General features: G+C 46.1%; 1 protein-coding gene across 1 annotated transcript in view; it reads right to left on the bottom strand.

Annotated features, from left to right (window-relative positions):
- The window catches only part of LOC122932485 (protein-glutamine gamma-glutamyltransferase E-like), a 74,486-nt gene that overhangs the window by 23,202 nt on the left and 35,487 nt on the right, over positions 1–15,797 (bottom strand). The window contains exons 5-9 of the mRNA XM_044286918.1: positions 12,849–12,977; positions 12,091–12,268; positions 11,258–11,393; positions 9,011–9,114; positions 8,654–8,896 (exon numbers count right to left, since the gene is read on the bottom strand). Coding sequence (XP_044142853.1) covers positions 8,654–8,896; positions 9,011–9,114; positions 11,258–11,393; positions 12,091–12,268; positions 12,849–12,977 — 790 coding nt within the window. The remainder of the gene's footprint in view (positions 1–8,653; positions 8,897–9,010; positions 9,115–11,257; positions 11,394–12,090; positions 12,269–12,848; positions 12,978–15,797) is intronic.

Raw genomic sequence — 15,797 nt, 5'->3', positions numbered from 1 at the left:
TTTTGCCTTACAGCTTTATGTTCAATAAAGCCTTCTTATTTCACTCATCTCTTGTGTACGTCTGGTTCATGGTTCCATGACATTAGGACCAAGCCATGAATTCTGACGGTACAGGGCCATCCTCGCTACCTACGCTGGTTGCCAGACTTGATCAGCAGGATCACCTGTTGGGTCGGTTCGCTGTGGCGTTGCAAACCCTGCTTGAACGCACGGCTCATTTAGCTTCCGTTGCCGATGGGTCGGTTGTCGCTCCTGGGCCCGCTCCTACTGCCGCTCCGGTTGTTGCGCCAGAGTCTACCCCGACACCTGTTGCTGCACCTGCGGTGTTTCGGGGTATGACCGGTTCTGCCCCCCTTCCACAGCGCTTTGGGGGAGAGCCAACTCAGTGCCGAGGTTTCCTTAACCAGGTGGGCATTTATTTTGAGTTGCTGCCACATGCCTTTCCTACTGAGAGATCAAAGGTGGGCTTCTTGATCTCGCTGCTCTCGGACAAGGCCTTGGCCTGGGCCAGCCCTTTATGGGAGAACAACAATCCGGTGGTTGCCGAGTTTTCCAGTTTTGTTGCTTCTCTTCGGAAAGTATTCGATGTGCCGGCTCGTGCTGCCTCTGCTGCGAAGCTCCTTATGTCCATCAGACAGGGTTCACGATCCGTAGCTGAATACGCCATTGAGTTTCGTACCCTGGCAGCAGAGGTGGGCTGGAATAATGAGGCTCTGGTCGCTGCTTTCTCTCATGGTCTCTCGGATGCCTTGAAGGATGAGGTTGCAGCTAAGGACCTACCAGTGGAGCTCGAGTCTCTTATTTCTTTCCTGATTTTGATTGACACCAGACTCAGGGAGAGACCTTCCTTTAAGGAGAGCCTGCAGAGGTCTTCTAACAGATTGGCGTCTACATTTGCTGTCCCACCCGTGCCTCCCTCTCCTCCCACGCCTCCTGGGGATGACTTGTCTGGGGGTGAACCCATGCAGCTGGGGTTTGCTCGCCTGTCCGAGGGGGAGAGGGTACTCCGGAGACGCGAGGGCCGATGCATGTACTGTGGTCTCGGTGGGCATTTTCGGTTGGCATGCCCGAACCGTCCGGGAAACGCTCGCACCTGAGATCCTGTCGGGGGCAGATCTTGGGTGGAGTCTCCGCGTCCCCGGTTTCCCGTGTTGACAAACCACTGATTACTGTTGTCCTCTCCTGGGTCGGGGGCTCGGTGACGACCCAGGCGTTGGTGGACTCTGGTGCTGGTGGTTTGTTCATTGATAGTGTGTTCGCTGCCGCCAATTCCATTCCTCTGCAGCCTCGAGGTTCCCCACTGGCTCTTGAGGCGATAGACGGCACACCCCTTTTGCCGCCAAACATGACTCAGGAGACCCTTCCAGTGGGGATGGCCATTGGTGCCGTTCACAGAGAGTCGGTCTGTCTCCAGGTTATTTCGTCTCCACACTACTCGGTGGTCTTGGGGTACCCGTGGCTCCAGAAGCATAATCCGACTTTCGATTGGAGATCGGCCGAGATCCTCTCGTGGTCACCGCAGTGTGGGGCTAGTTGCATCCATGGGCCTGTCAAGTTGCTGTGTACTTCCTCGGACTCTCTGTTGCCTCCTGAATACGAGGAGTACCGGGATGTATTCGATAAGGTGCGTGCGGTTGCCCTACCTCCGCACCGCCCATACGATTGTGCCATATAGTTACAATCTGGTGCCGTTCCTCCTCGTGGCAAAGTCTATCCACTGTCGGTAGCGGAGAATGAGGCCATGGAGGAGTACGTGAGGAAGGCGCTTTCACGCGGACACATTCGCAAATCCTCGTCCCCGGCAGGGGCTGGATTTTTCTTTGTGAAAAAGAAGGGCGGTGAGTTGAGGCCTTGCATCGATTACAGGGGTCTCAATCGCATCACGATCAAGAACGCTTACCCGATACCCTTGATTTCCGAGCTGTTCGATCGCCTCAAAGGGGCCACGGTCTTTACCAAACTCGACCTGAGGGCGGCATATAACCTGGTAAGGATCAAGGCGGGCGATGAGTGGAAGACCGCGTTTAACACCAGGACCGGTCATTATGAATCCTTGGTTATGCCCTTTGGGTTGTGCAATGCGCCCGCAGTCTTCCAGGAATTCATCAACGATGTTTTCCGTGACCTGTTGCAGCAGTGTGTGGTGGTCTATTTGGATGACATCTTGGTATATTCTGAATCCATGGAGGCCCACATTCTGGATGTCAGACGAGTGTTGCAACGGTTACGAGAGAACAAGCTGTTCGGTAAGCTTGAGAAATGCGAATTTCACCGATCCCAGGTAACCTTCTTAGGTTACATCATTTCCGCTGAGGGGTTCTCCATGGACCCTGAGAAGGTTTCGGCTGTCGTACAGTGGCCCCAGCCCAGTGGTCTTCGTGCCCTGCAGCGCTTTTTGGGCTTCGCCAATTATTATCGGAAGTCAATCAGGGACTTTTCCATGCTAGCCAAGCCTCTCACGGATCTGACCAGGAAGGGCAGTAATCCACAGGTCTGGTCGCTCGAGGCCATCCGAGCTTTTGAGGCTCTAAAGTCCGCCTTTGTGTCGGCTCCGATTCTGTCGCATCCCAACCCTGGGTTGCCTTTTGTCCTCGAGGTGGACGCGTCTGAGACGGGAGTAGGCGCCCTCCTGTCTCAGCGTAGAACACCAGAGGGTCCTCTGCTTCCTTGTGGGTTTTACTCCCGGAAACTGTCTTCCGCGGAGTACAACTATCAGATTGGTGACAGGGAGTTATTGGCCATCGTGCAGGCCCTTAAAGAATGGAGGCACTTGCTCGAGGGCTCGGTGGTTCCGGTTCTCATCCTGACGGACCACAAGAATCTGACCTACCTCTCTGAGGCCAAGAGATTGACACCACGTCAGGCCAGATGGGCTCTGTTCTTGTCACGTTTTAATTACGTGGTCTCCTACCTACCCGGTTCCAAGAACATCAGAGCGGATGCCTTATCACGGCAGTACTCCGAGCTGTCCGGGGAGGAGTCGATTCCGACTTCGGTCATACCTCCGAATCAGATCCTGGCCGCCATTCGCACCAGCCTGACCTCTCCCCTGGGTGAGCAGATTTTGGCGGCTCAATCTGGTGCTCCCTCTGGGAGACCCAACGGCAGGTGTTTTGTGCCTGAGGAGTTGCGCATTCCGGTTGTTGCGAACCTACCATAACTCCAAGGCCGCGGGGCATCCTGGAAAGAATCAGCTGTCCTGGGCTGTTTCACGTCTGTTCTGGTGGCCTTCTCTACGTTCCGACATCGCCGCATATGTAGCGGCATGCTCCGTTTGTGCCCAGAGTAAGTCCCCTCGGCACCTTCCGTTGGGCCTTTTGCAACCCATAGCCACCGGGGAGCGTCCATGGTCACACCTGGGGATGGATTTCATTGTGGACCTCCCTGCATCCCGAGGCCATACGGTCATTCTCATGATTGTGGATCGGTTTTCCAAAATGTGCCACTGTGTTCCTCTCAAGAAGTTACCCTCTGCACAAGAGTTGGCCTCGATTTTTGCCAGGGAGGTCTTCCGGTTGCACGGTTTGCCCAAGGAGATTGTGTCGGATCGGGGGAGTCAGTTTGTGTCCAGGTTCTGGCGCGCCTTTTGCTCCCAGTTGGGGATTCATCTCTCTTTCTCCTCGGCCTACCACCCTCAGTCCAATGGGGCCGCAGAACGATCCAATCAGGCCTTGGAGCAATTCCTTCGTTGCTATGTCTCCGATCACCAAGACAATTGGGTTGACCTCCTGCCTTGGGCTGAGTTTGCCAGGAACACGGCGGTGAACTCTTCCTCTGGGACGTCTCCCTTCATGGCCAATTATGGGTTCCAACCTGCCGTGTTACCGGAGGTATTCTCTCCCCAGGATATTCCGGCTGTGGAGGATCACCTTTCCGTCCTACGTGCTTCTTGGGTACAGATCCAGAGGTCCCTTGAGGACGGAGACCGCGTATGGTTGTCCACCCGCAACCTCAACCTTCGAGTGCCCACTCCCAAGCTGGCGCCTCGCTTTGTTGGTCCCTTCCGAGTGCTTCGCAGGGTAAACCCGGTAGCCTATGCCCTTGCGCTTCCTCCTGGCATGCGGATCTCCAACGTGTTTCATGTCTCCCTGTTGAAGCCACTGGTGTGTAATCGTTTCACTTCCTCAATTCCTCGGCCTCGTCCGGTCCAAGTGGGCAATCGTGAGGAGTATGAGGTGAGCAATATCCTGGACTCACGCCTGGTCCGCGGTCGGGTGCAGTTTTTGGTCCATTGGCGTGGTTATGGTCCAGAGGAGCGTTCCTGGGTTCCCTCCGCAGATGTCCATGCTCCTGCCTTGCTCCGAGCCTTCCACGCACGCTTCCCTCAGAAACCGTTCCTTACTCCGCGGAGGAGGGGCCCTTGAGGGGGAGGTACTGTCATGGTCTTACCTTCCTGCTGTTCTCCTTCGTTTGACATGTGCTGGCGGCCATCTTGGTTTCTGGGTTTCTTGTAGCCTCCCACCCTGCGGCTTCTCCTTCCCACTGGGAGGAGCTGGATGCCTGGCTCATATATATAGGAGGTCTGTGGCTTCAGTTCCTTGCTTGGTCCTCCTGTGCTCACATGCTTCTAAGACTGCTGCTGCTTCTGGTTCCTGATCCTGGCCTCGTCTGACTACCCTGCTGGTTCCTGATCCTGGCTTCGTCTGACTACCCTGCTGGTTCCTGATCCTGGCTTCGTCTGACTACCCTTCTGGTTCCTGATCTCTGGTTTCGCAAGACCCTGCTTCGGTTTAGCCATCCGTTTGGACTTTTGCCTTACAGCTTTATGTTAAATAAAGCCTTCTTATTTCCACTCATCTCTTGTGTACGTCTGGTTCATGGTTCCATGACATATGCTTAGTATCATGAGCAGTTCCTTTCCTTCTCCATACTCTTCTCTTCACTCTGGTACAAGTTGATCTTGGTCTCATCTGTCCATAGGGTGTTGTTCCAGAACTGTGAAGGCTTTTTTAGATGTCGTTTGGCAAACTCTAATCTGGCCTTCCTGTTTTTGAGGCTCACCAATGGTTTACATTTTGTGGTGAACCCTCTGTATTCACTCTGGTGAAGTCTTCTCTTTATTGTTGACTTTGACACACATACACCTACCTCCTGGAGAGTGGTCTTGATCTGGCCACTGTTGTGAAGGGTGTTTTCTTCACCAGAGAAAGAATTCTTGAGTCATCCACCACTGTTGTTTTCTGTGGTCCTCCGGGTCTTTAGGTGTTGCTGAGCTCACCGATGCGTTCCTTCTTTTTAAGAATGTTCCAAACAGTAGTTTTGGCCAGGCCTAATGTTTTTGCTATCTTTCTAATGGGTTTGTTTTGTTTTTTCAGCCTAATGATGATGGCTTGCTTCACTGATAGTGACAGCTCTTTGGAACTCATATTGAGAGTTGACAGCAACAGATTCCAAATGCAAATAGCACACTTGAAATGAACTCTGGACCTTTTATCTGCTCATTGCAATTGGGATAATGAAGGAATAACACACACCTATTGTAATTCCTACACCGTTCACCTGATTTGGATGTAAATACCCTCAAATTAAAGCTGACAGTCTGCAGTTAAAGCACATCTTGTTTGTTTCATTTCAAATCCATTGTGGTGGTGTATACAGCCAAAAATGTTAAAATTGTCTTGATGTCCCAATATTTATGGACCTGACTGTAACCACAGTTCACAATTTATATAGACATTACTTGTCTTTTTAAGTACACAATTAGTCTCAGAGTTTTGCATGCTGCAGCCACCAGGTGGTGATAAGGTAATATTAGATAGTGTCATCTGACAGCTTAAATTAGCACCATGAGAGCACCATGAAACCTGTTCTATTGACGTGTACGAAGCAGAAAAAAAATAAAAATAAAAATAGGCTGCAAAAAAACCATAGAGATCTGATCTATTATTTTTGGTAGCATTGTGATAATTTTTTTTTAAAAGATTCCCTTAAGCATTGGTGTATCATGTACTTTTAGCACAATATGTTAAAAATACTATCACTACATTATAAGAAAATTTAATTCCATTTTATTTATTTATTTTCACAATCCAGCCTGCAGTTGGGGCGGCTGTTGTTTAGGTTGTACTTAGCTTTTCTGTTGTCTAAGTGGTACTGTGCACTGTCCATACATGCAGAATAAGCACAGATTAAGAATTACACATAAAATCACCCTTAGCAGTAATAAGGGCTCGTACACAAAAACCTATTGCGGATCGGATGCAGACCCATTCACTTCAATGGGGTGAACAGCACACTGCTTCCACAAAAATATAGAACATGTCCTATTCTTGTCCGTATTACGGAAAAGGATAAGACTGTTCTATTATGGCCCGGACGTTCATTTCCGCAAAATGCAAAATGCTTACAGCGAGTATCCGTATCAGACTGCAAAAACAGCTATGGCCGTAGCATACAAGAGAAGAGGTACTGTGCCGTGTCCATATATACAGAATAACAGCAGATACTGAGAAAACAAACAATTGAGGCTTGACACTGAATTTCTCATTATCACTCAGAGGTAGATTTCTGCCCTACCCTGTGTTTAGCTGTGGAAATTTTATATATCTATATATATATATATATATATATAGATATATATATATATATATATTCATTTGCTGAATATATATATATATATATATATATATATATATTGTGAGACAGTGAAAGATCTCACACAGGTTAGAGGCAAGGAAGGGGTGGATAGTGTGATCCACACCCCTATTCCACCACAGGTGAGACCAGCTAGAGGTCAGTAAGGGGGGAGGGAGTGTGTTACCCGTGGACAGAGGCCTGGAGGCTCTGTGAATGTGGTCTCAGCTGGGCAAGGCTGACTTTGTTACAGCCTGGAAGTGAGCTGAACTACTGGCTAAGAAAGCCGCTCCTGATACAGTGTGTGAATTGCGAGGTATACTTTAGGTGAGTCAGGTTATTATATGTTTAGTTAGAGCCCAGCCGGGCAGGTGTTTGTTTTGTATTATGTTTTGTTTTTGCTGAGGTGCCAAATAAAAGCAATGTTTGGACTTTAAAACTTGGTGTCCATGAAGAAGTGTGTGGTTGTGTGGTTGCAACCCCGGAAAAAAAGCTAATTCCCACAATATATATATCCCCCAAAAAATAAAATTCCAACCGGGTGAATAAATAAATTAACATAAACTGAAGATTAAGGACCAGGTCTGACACTCAATTTTTTTGTTAACACTCACACTGAATTTAGATTTCTGCCCTACCCTGTGTTTTGCTGTAGTAATCACTTATATATGCTGGTTTAATTAAATTGAAAAATCCCCCAAAAATTAAGTTCCAACCGTGTGGAAATGGATAATTGAGGCTTGATGCTGAGTTTCTCGTTATTACTCACAGGTAGATTGCTGCCATGCCCTGTGTTTTGATATACCAATCGCATATATATGTTGGCCTAATAAAATCAAACAATCCCAAAAATGGAAAATGGAATCCACAGAAATATACGATTGAGGCTTGATGCTCAATTTCACATTAACATTCACAGGTAGATTTCTGCCCTACGCTGTGTTTTGCTGTAGTAATCACATATGTATGATGGTTTCATTAAATTGAAATTGAACCCCACCCAAAAAATTTAACTCCAATTGTGTGGAATTGGAATTTATGGAATCGGACAATTGAGGGCTGACACTCAATTTCTGGTTATCACTCACAGGTAGATTGCTGCCCTACTCTGTGGTTTTCATTAAATTGAACAAGTAAAAAAAAAAGATATATAATTCCAACAGTGTGGAAACTGAATATACAGAAACAGACAATTGAGGTATGACCCTTAATATCACGTTAACGCTTACAGGCAAATCAGCCTACAGCAGGGCATGATGGGATTTGTAGTTTTACAACAGCTGGAGAGCTGCAGTTTGCCCATCACTGCCCTAGTGTGTATCGATGTACTGATCACTTATATGCTGGTATCATTAACTTTAATACCCCCCCCAAATAAAAAAAAAATGAACTGAACTGTGTGTCTGTGTGTAGATAACAAACAGGACAAATAATTCTTACTAGTATTCGATATGCTATGCTAGGTTTATAATAGAACATGTTTCACTTATTCCATCACCACCCTCCAAAAAAAGTATTTCTGTGAAAATAGAAAATAAAAAAGTATTTCCTTCAGGTAGCTGCTTTTGAGGTCTGCAGCAGCTGCAGTTCTGCTCGGAGGCACAGCCAGCCAAAGCTCCTCTCTTCTCACTCCCTGGCTGACAGCTTCCCTGCCTCCCTGTTCTACACACACAATTCATCTTCTTCATAATTCTAGCCTTTCCCTTCACTCTCCCTGGAAGTAGCTTGATTGTTTTTTGACTGTCCCTGATTGTTATTTTCACTGTCCCTGACTCCCTCAGATGTTTTTTTCTGGCAGACCCTGTAAGACCCAACGACCCTCATCCATAGCTCAGCCCATAATAGTGTTCTGCTCGTTCTGCTAGGGCACCTCCCTGCCTGCTGCAGCATTGATTGGATCATCCAGTTTGTCTGTCAGCCTCTGAGCCAATCAAAGCAAGCTCTCCCCTCCACTTTCTCTCAGGGTCATGTGAGACCATGTGATCCAGGAGAGTCAGGGTCTTGCTGCTATTTACCGTATACGGTTCTTTCTCTATATTCCTTAACAGGGCAAATAGATAGAATTTGTCTTTTTCTTTACCTTCTGGGTATTTGTATGTATTTGTGACATCGACTCGGGCATCACTTCCCACAGCTTTTGTACTTATAAATTTGCCAATGTATTTGGTGTCATTAGAAATTCTTTTCCTTGTGCCATCATTGTAGTTGATCCAGTGTGAAAGATCAGCATTCACAGATGCAAACATGAAGGCTACATCATAATTAAGGTCAACGTCACCTTCTTTTATAGCCACAAGAGGTGCAGGACCACAACGATATATTCCTAAAGTCAAAAGAAATTATCATTGACTAATGACCAAACTATATATAAAATATGATGTATGTCTGCATTTAAAAAGAGAGAATAGCTATTTCTGACTAGAGTGGGAACTTTTACCATCGCTTTTCTCCAGTGGTGTTGAATCCATCACTTGCCATCCATTGTAAGCTGGAGCCAAATCCTTACGAGTGAACCAAGCCTCATTCCAGACATGAAAATTCCTGTAAATACAAAATATATTCAATTTCAAAGAAATATGTTCAATGTCTTCCAAAACCTATGCAATATTCTTCAATTATTGAACAAAGAAACTGTGCAGAGGAAAACTTTTCCTCTGATTCCTCTGCATAATTTCCATTTTCTTCTGTTGGGAAGTCTTGGCCTATTATGCAAGATTTAGGCATGAGCAAAAAGTCATTGCTTCTTACGCATCAAGTCCAGGCAAAACTGTGGATCTATGACTCCAAGAGGTAAATAACTGTCTACTAGATGTAAGCAACCAACCCCTATTCACCCAATGTGAACACAAAACAATGTTTAGTTGGCCTAGTAGAACTGTAGATTCCCAGTACAACCAAGCCAAATGTCTACAGGACTCACAGGTATCCTGTGATGAGAAACCTATACTCACCTGTTCCCTGCCACTCCATTCCATCTTCTTGGCTTTCTTTCTCTCTTTATTGGTCTAACGGTTCCCATTTGTTAACTTCTGCAAAGACTGGGTCATGTGTGCCGCTACAGCCAATGATTAGTTTTGACATGTCCCCAAGCAGCACATGAACCAGCATTGACATGCCACTTGGGGACACATTACTGGTAAGACTTAGAGAGGCACATGGCCAGAAGTTGACAGACTGGGACTAGAAGATAGGGGAAGGTAACGCACGAGCAGGTGAATATGTTTTTTTTCACAAATATTTCAGCCTGGGTTCAAATAAAAAAAATCCAGATCAACCCCATTAACACCTTCAGTACTCAAAAAAAAAAAAAGAAACCTGGAGAACTAGAGGTATTAGCATTACCTTTTTGCCCCATTGTCTGCAAGTGATAAAGGGATGGGAGCAAGACAAACTTTTATAATAATGACTATGAACCTTTAACTATTGTATGCTTTTGCCAATAAGGGTTACATTTCCAGTCCTCAGAATACATTTTTGTGTTAGGCTGGCGGCTTGTGTGCACCTCTGTCCTGCTTTCCCAGGTGGGCATCTCTACACTCACTCTGTGTGTATTTGGATTAGTTCTCAGTGAACATCCTTTTGGCACTGCTACAATTAATCCTTCCCTCTTGCTCCCTGTCCAGCAGCTGACTAAGGAGCGGATTAGTCTCTCTGTTTAGCTGGGCTGTGATTCCACCTCATTGCCTCAGTGTCTAGTAACCAGCAAAGTTGTGATCTCTTATCTGAATACCCATGTACTGTGTGTTGTCTGATAACTGATTCTGCTCCTAGCCATTTGCCCTGACCTTGGGATTGCTATCTAGATTACACACATACTAAGACTGCCCCAACCTTGGAATTGCTATCTGGAACATGCACATACTCCGCTTGCTCTGACTTTCCTGATCCTATGCCTTTTGCCTGATCTGTTGGTGCTTCACACTGATGTTTCTCACCTCCTTGAGTCAGCTACCAACTACACCAGGACTACTCCTCCAGCCTGGTTGGTTCCCTGTAGCTAAGTCCAAATCTGTGTGCAGGAGTTAAAGGGTGAATGCCAGGGGACTGCCAGGACAATTCCCTTAGGTTTAGCCCAAAGTTAAACTGGTTAGTTGGCACAGTAGGTCAACATACCCACTGTCCCTTACCATTTGAATATAAACCAGGGTGAAAAATATCAAGAGTAGCAATTTCCTTATTCAGAGATTTTTGGTGCACAATACTCCTTTACAGTGTGCATCTGGTCAGACAAACCATGGGATTTTTCATAGTTGTTCCTGACTTCAGTTCTAGCCTAGATGATTGAATCTCCAATTCTCTTTTTGGGTGGTATAAAAAGAGTGGTTTGTAAAATATCCACTAGATAAAGAAGTATAAACCTTGAAGATGATGTCTAACATTTATATTTTAAGTAATATGGTTTGTCAATATCTAAAATTAATATACAGTACATGCGTAATTCTTTCACTATATGACTTTACAAAGATACACAGCTTTTAAGAACACATTCAGGATACACAAATGCTCCCTCTTTGCTCCAGACCCAACTAGTGACCAGACACAGAAATAGGAATTGGCCTCCCAGGCCACTGTCATAGTAAATGGGACTAGTTGTCAGGTTACTTGATGGAAGGGTGATAATAGAGTAAAAATTTTAAAATTTTCAGTAACGCGGATGCCATAAATATCTATTATCCATACTTACCATATCAAATCCTGCACGGATTCATTGCTAGATCCACGATGATCATAAAGGACATCAATATATAGATTTGCATTCTTGTCTTGGGCAGAGTTGAAGTTGGTGATCACTCGAGTTGGTATTCCCAAACATCGCAGCACTGGAATATGAGAGTGGTGTATCATTGTAGAACATGCAGATATAGCTGAGCAAAAGGTTTTCCAACTCTATTACAGTAGGTTTATCCTATATGAGCCCATAAATAACATACATGTATCATGGTGTCAGTAGGATTAACCCTATCAAACCAGACATACTGCCTGGAAGGGTTTATCCTGCTGATTAAAATGATAAAAAAAATAAAAATTATTTAAACCGTTTACTATTAAAAATGCACAAAATCTTTTTTAATCAAATACTATAAAAACACAATAAAAAGTACCACGTAAAAAGATGGAAATCTGGAACAGCAGGCGCACCTGAGTTGTCTAAATAGTAACGTTTTTTTTTTTTAAAGAGTTCAAATGGTTTTGAAAAAATAAAAAAAGTTAAACTCCACTCACTGATCAACTGCACTCCCATTCTGACACTTCCTTTGTCCCCTCCCAATCTTTACTCCCAGGTCCCTATTGACTGATGGACCACATTTCCTTTGTTAACTAGGACCAGGAAGTAGAGGCTTGCAATGGAATAGGACCATCAGGGGATGGGTAAGGTGAGATCACTTCATAACCCATTTAAGATGTCATTTGCTTGTATGCCTTGAATTTTATGATGACAGAGCATAGCCATATAAAAACCCTTACCATACACCAGTGTGCAAACGTGCAGCATGTTGCTAGTTTGATAATCCATACCTGTGCAGAGGACTCCACCATACACCCAGCACTGGCCATATTTCACAGGCTTGCATCCCTTGAAGTACCAGTTCTTTAAAATAACCGAACTTCCATTCCAGCTGATAGGGCTAACTCCATCCTCATAGAATCCACTCCAGTTCTCCACAAGCACGCCATCTTCATCTTTACTGTTTACCTTGGGGACACAGCATGTGAACAGAGACAAAACAGCTTTGATTGAAATATTTGGCATAAATTGATTATTCCAAGAACAAATTAACTTCCCAAAAAATGAATGGTTATAAAAAAATGTTTTTAATTTTGAGCCCCATTGGGGGCAAGGTTGACAGTATAATAATCTGGAAGCATATGGCAGCATTAAAATATCCATGAAATTCTAATGTTGGTGTAGTCAGCTGTAGCTTGGTTTGACTAGGTGCAGCTGGTCATTCCTGCACTCAATATGGTCTCCCATCTCCCAGCAAAAGTTTTTTCCCCCTATAAATCCCTTTCTAGCCCTGTATTGAATTACACTGAACAAGAACAATAAGAGCCATCATTAAATTACATAGAAAGGAAAGGATTCTTTACAGTTTGATTAATATCTGTCAAACCCACCATCTCTTGTGAATAAGGTGTCCACTGAAGTGTCTAGCAGTGACTTACTCCCCTCTTAAAATTCAGAACCTGTGAGCAATCAGCTGAGCTGATGTATGAGTATGAGTGGAGGAACGGGATGGAAGTTGCAAGGAACTACATCAATGAATTTGACTTACCGTGGTATTAAGTACTCTACACACATATAGAGGGTCATTCCTCTGGGCGATATCTGCAACTGGATCTTTTTGGTAATTGATGCTTTTATCCAAAATGGCAAAGCAGATTTCCAGTATGCTTTTCTCAAACTATAACCAGAAACATATAAAAACAGAAAAATTGATTATAGACAATACAATGCAACATGGGATGTACATATCACATTGTTATTGTTAAAACAATCTGCTCATTTTAACCGCCTCCGGACCGCCTAACGCAGATGTGCGGTCCGGAGGCGGCAGCGCTGCGCACAACGACGCATATACGCGTCATCTCGCGAGACGCGAGATGACGCGCTATGCGGCCCGCGCATGCGCAGTTCGGGCCGGCATTTCGTGGAGGACCATTTTGTCATCAGCTTGCCAGCCAATGATCGCGGCTGGCAAGCTGATGATTTTCAAAAAATCCAATCAGAGAGCCAGATAACAGATCATATTTGTAAATATGATCTGTTATATGGCTGCCTGCTCCTCTGCTGGTTCTTTTCGTCGGTTGGATCCAGCAGAGGAGCAGGCTACACAGTGAGTACACCAACACTACACTCTTAGCCCCAGATCACCCCCCTGAACCCCAATTAACCCTTTGATCACCCCTTTGTCAATCACTAGTGAAAGGAAAAAAGTGATCAGTGTAAACTGTCACTTTTTTTTTCCACTGGTATTGACCGTTAGGTTTTAGGTATAGTTTAGGCCCCTTGGTTAGGTAGTTAGCGATCAGTTAGCACCCAGCCCACCGCACCGCAGTCCGTTATTCGCTGATTAGCGTATCGCTAATCAGCATTTGTACTTTTATAGTATCTGGAAGTGATCAAAACTGATCACGGTCAGATCTATAATTGTATTAGTGTCACTTTAGTTCGCCCTCCACCCAAAACGCAGTGTTTGCCCGATCAGGCCTGATCGGTCGCCCACACGTGCGTTCACCCACGCCCGCCCCACCGCAGTGACAAATTTTTTTTTTTTTTTATCACTGCACAATCCCTTTACACGCACTGCGGCGATAAAAAAATCAGTTTTGATATTTTTTATCAACCGCAGCGGCCTCCGGTACTTCGCTAGCCTCCCCTTTGTAAGACAGGCTTGCTTTTTTTTTCTTGGGTCGTCTCAGGGAATACCCCTAAATTTAGTTGCCCAAAATGTCAAACAGGGGGTATTCTTCTGAAGAGGCCTACAGGCTTCTGACCCAGTCAGATGAGGAATGGGAACCCTCATCTGATGAATCCAGCGGGTCAGAATACGAACCTGTAGAAAGCAGTGGCTCTCTGACCCAAAGTTCGGATGAGGAGGCTGAGGTCCCTGATAGCACCAGGCGTACCCGGCCCCGTGTCGCTAGACCACAGGTTGCGCAGGATCCGCTTCAAGAGCAGCAGAGTGGGGCTGGTGCTGTTGGATTACGTGGTGAGGCATACACCAGCAGCCCAGCCCTCCCTGGACCTAGTACCAGCACTGCCGTACAACCTGGTGAAGTAGCGAGCACCAGAAGGGCAGTTGAAGCTGGTACAGTGGCACGTGCAGTAGTGACCCCGTCGCAGCCACCGCAAAGACGTGCCCGTAGAGCCCCTAGAATCCCTGAGGTGCTGGCAAACCCTGATTGGCAGTCCCCAACTTCAGCCGCACCAGTAGTTTTCCCTTTCACTGCCCAGTCTGGAGTTCGGGTTGAGACAGCTCAGATCGGTTCGGCCCTGAAATTTGCAGATTTGTATACCCCAGAGCAAAACATCTGTGTAGATGAGTCCCTGATACATTTTACCGGGCGCCTTGGCTTCAAACAATACATCCCAAGCAAGCGCGCCCGGTATGGGGTCAAATTGTATTAGCTCTGTGAAAGGGCCACAGGCTATACCCACAAATTTCGGATCTATGAGGGAAAAGATCAGACCCTGGAGCCGGTCGGTTGCCCTGACTACCTGGGGAGCAGTGGGAAGACAGTTTGGGACTTGGTGTCACCCTTATTCGGCAAGGGGTACCATCTTTATGTGGACAATATTTACACAAGTGTGGCCCTCTTTAGGCATTTGTTTCTAGAACGGATTGGCGCCTGTGGTACCACGCGAACTAGTCGCGCGGGCTTCCCCCAACGGCTCGTTACCACCCGTCTTGCAAGGGGGCAGAGGGCCGCACTGTGTAACGAAGAACTGCTTGCGGTGAAATGGAGAGACAAGCGTGACGCTTACATGCTCTCCTCCATTCACGCAGACACGACAATACAAATTGAGCGAGCAACCCGTGTCATTGAAAAGCCCCTCTCAGTCCACGACTATAATTTGCTCATGGGAGGGGTAGACTTCAATGACCAGATGTTGTCTCCGTATTTAGTTTCCTGCAGAACCAGACGCTGGTATAAGAAGGTGTCTGTATATTTAATTCAATTGGCTCTGCATAATAGTTTTGTTCTCTACAATAAGGCTGGGAGAACTGGATCCTTCCTCAAATTTCAGGAAGAGATCATCGAGAACCTCCTGTACCCAGGAGGTTCCGTGGCCCCATCCACCAGTGTAGTTAGCCGTCTACACGAGCGACATTTACCCAATGTCGTTCCTGGTACCTCAACCCAACCGTCACCCCGAAAAAGATGTCGTGTCTGTAGCAGGAGTGGAATAAGGCGTGACACCCGCTATTTCTGTCCTGACTGTCCTGACCACCCTGCCCTATGCTTTGGAGAGTGTTTCCGGAAGTACCACTCACAGGTACACTATTAGCATAGGGATCATCTCACCAGGACAGGCACACAGGGCTATTAGGGCCCATTCACTCACTGCTGCTGCAAACGTCTCCTTTCACATGGGACAAAGTGCATAACGCACTTCGCCACATCTTTGGGCGATTTGCGCTTTGCACATTGACCCATGGGGAAGGAGAGGTTTGTTCTATAAAGGTAAAAAAAAATAAAAATAAAAAAAAAAACGCCAG

The sequence above is a fragment of the Bufo gargarizans genome, chromosome 3 (genome assembly GCF_014858855.1).
Source record: "Bufo gargarizans isolate SCDJY-AF-19 chromosome 3, ASM1485885v1, whole genome shotgun sequence".
NCBI classification, from domain to species: Eukaryota; Metazoa; Chordata; class Amphibia; order Anura; family Bufonidae; genus Bufo; species Bufo gargarizans.
The sequence above is the reverse complement of the archived record's forward strand: the minus strand, read 5'-3'. Positions and strand labels throughout refer to the sequence as shown.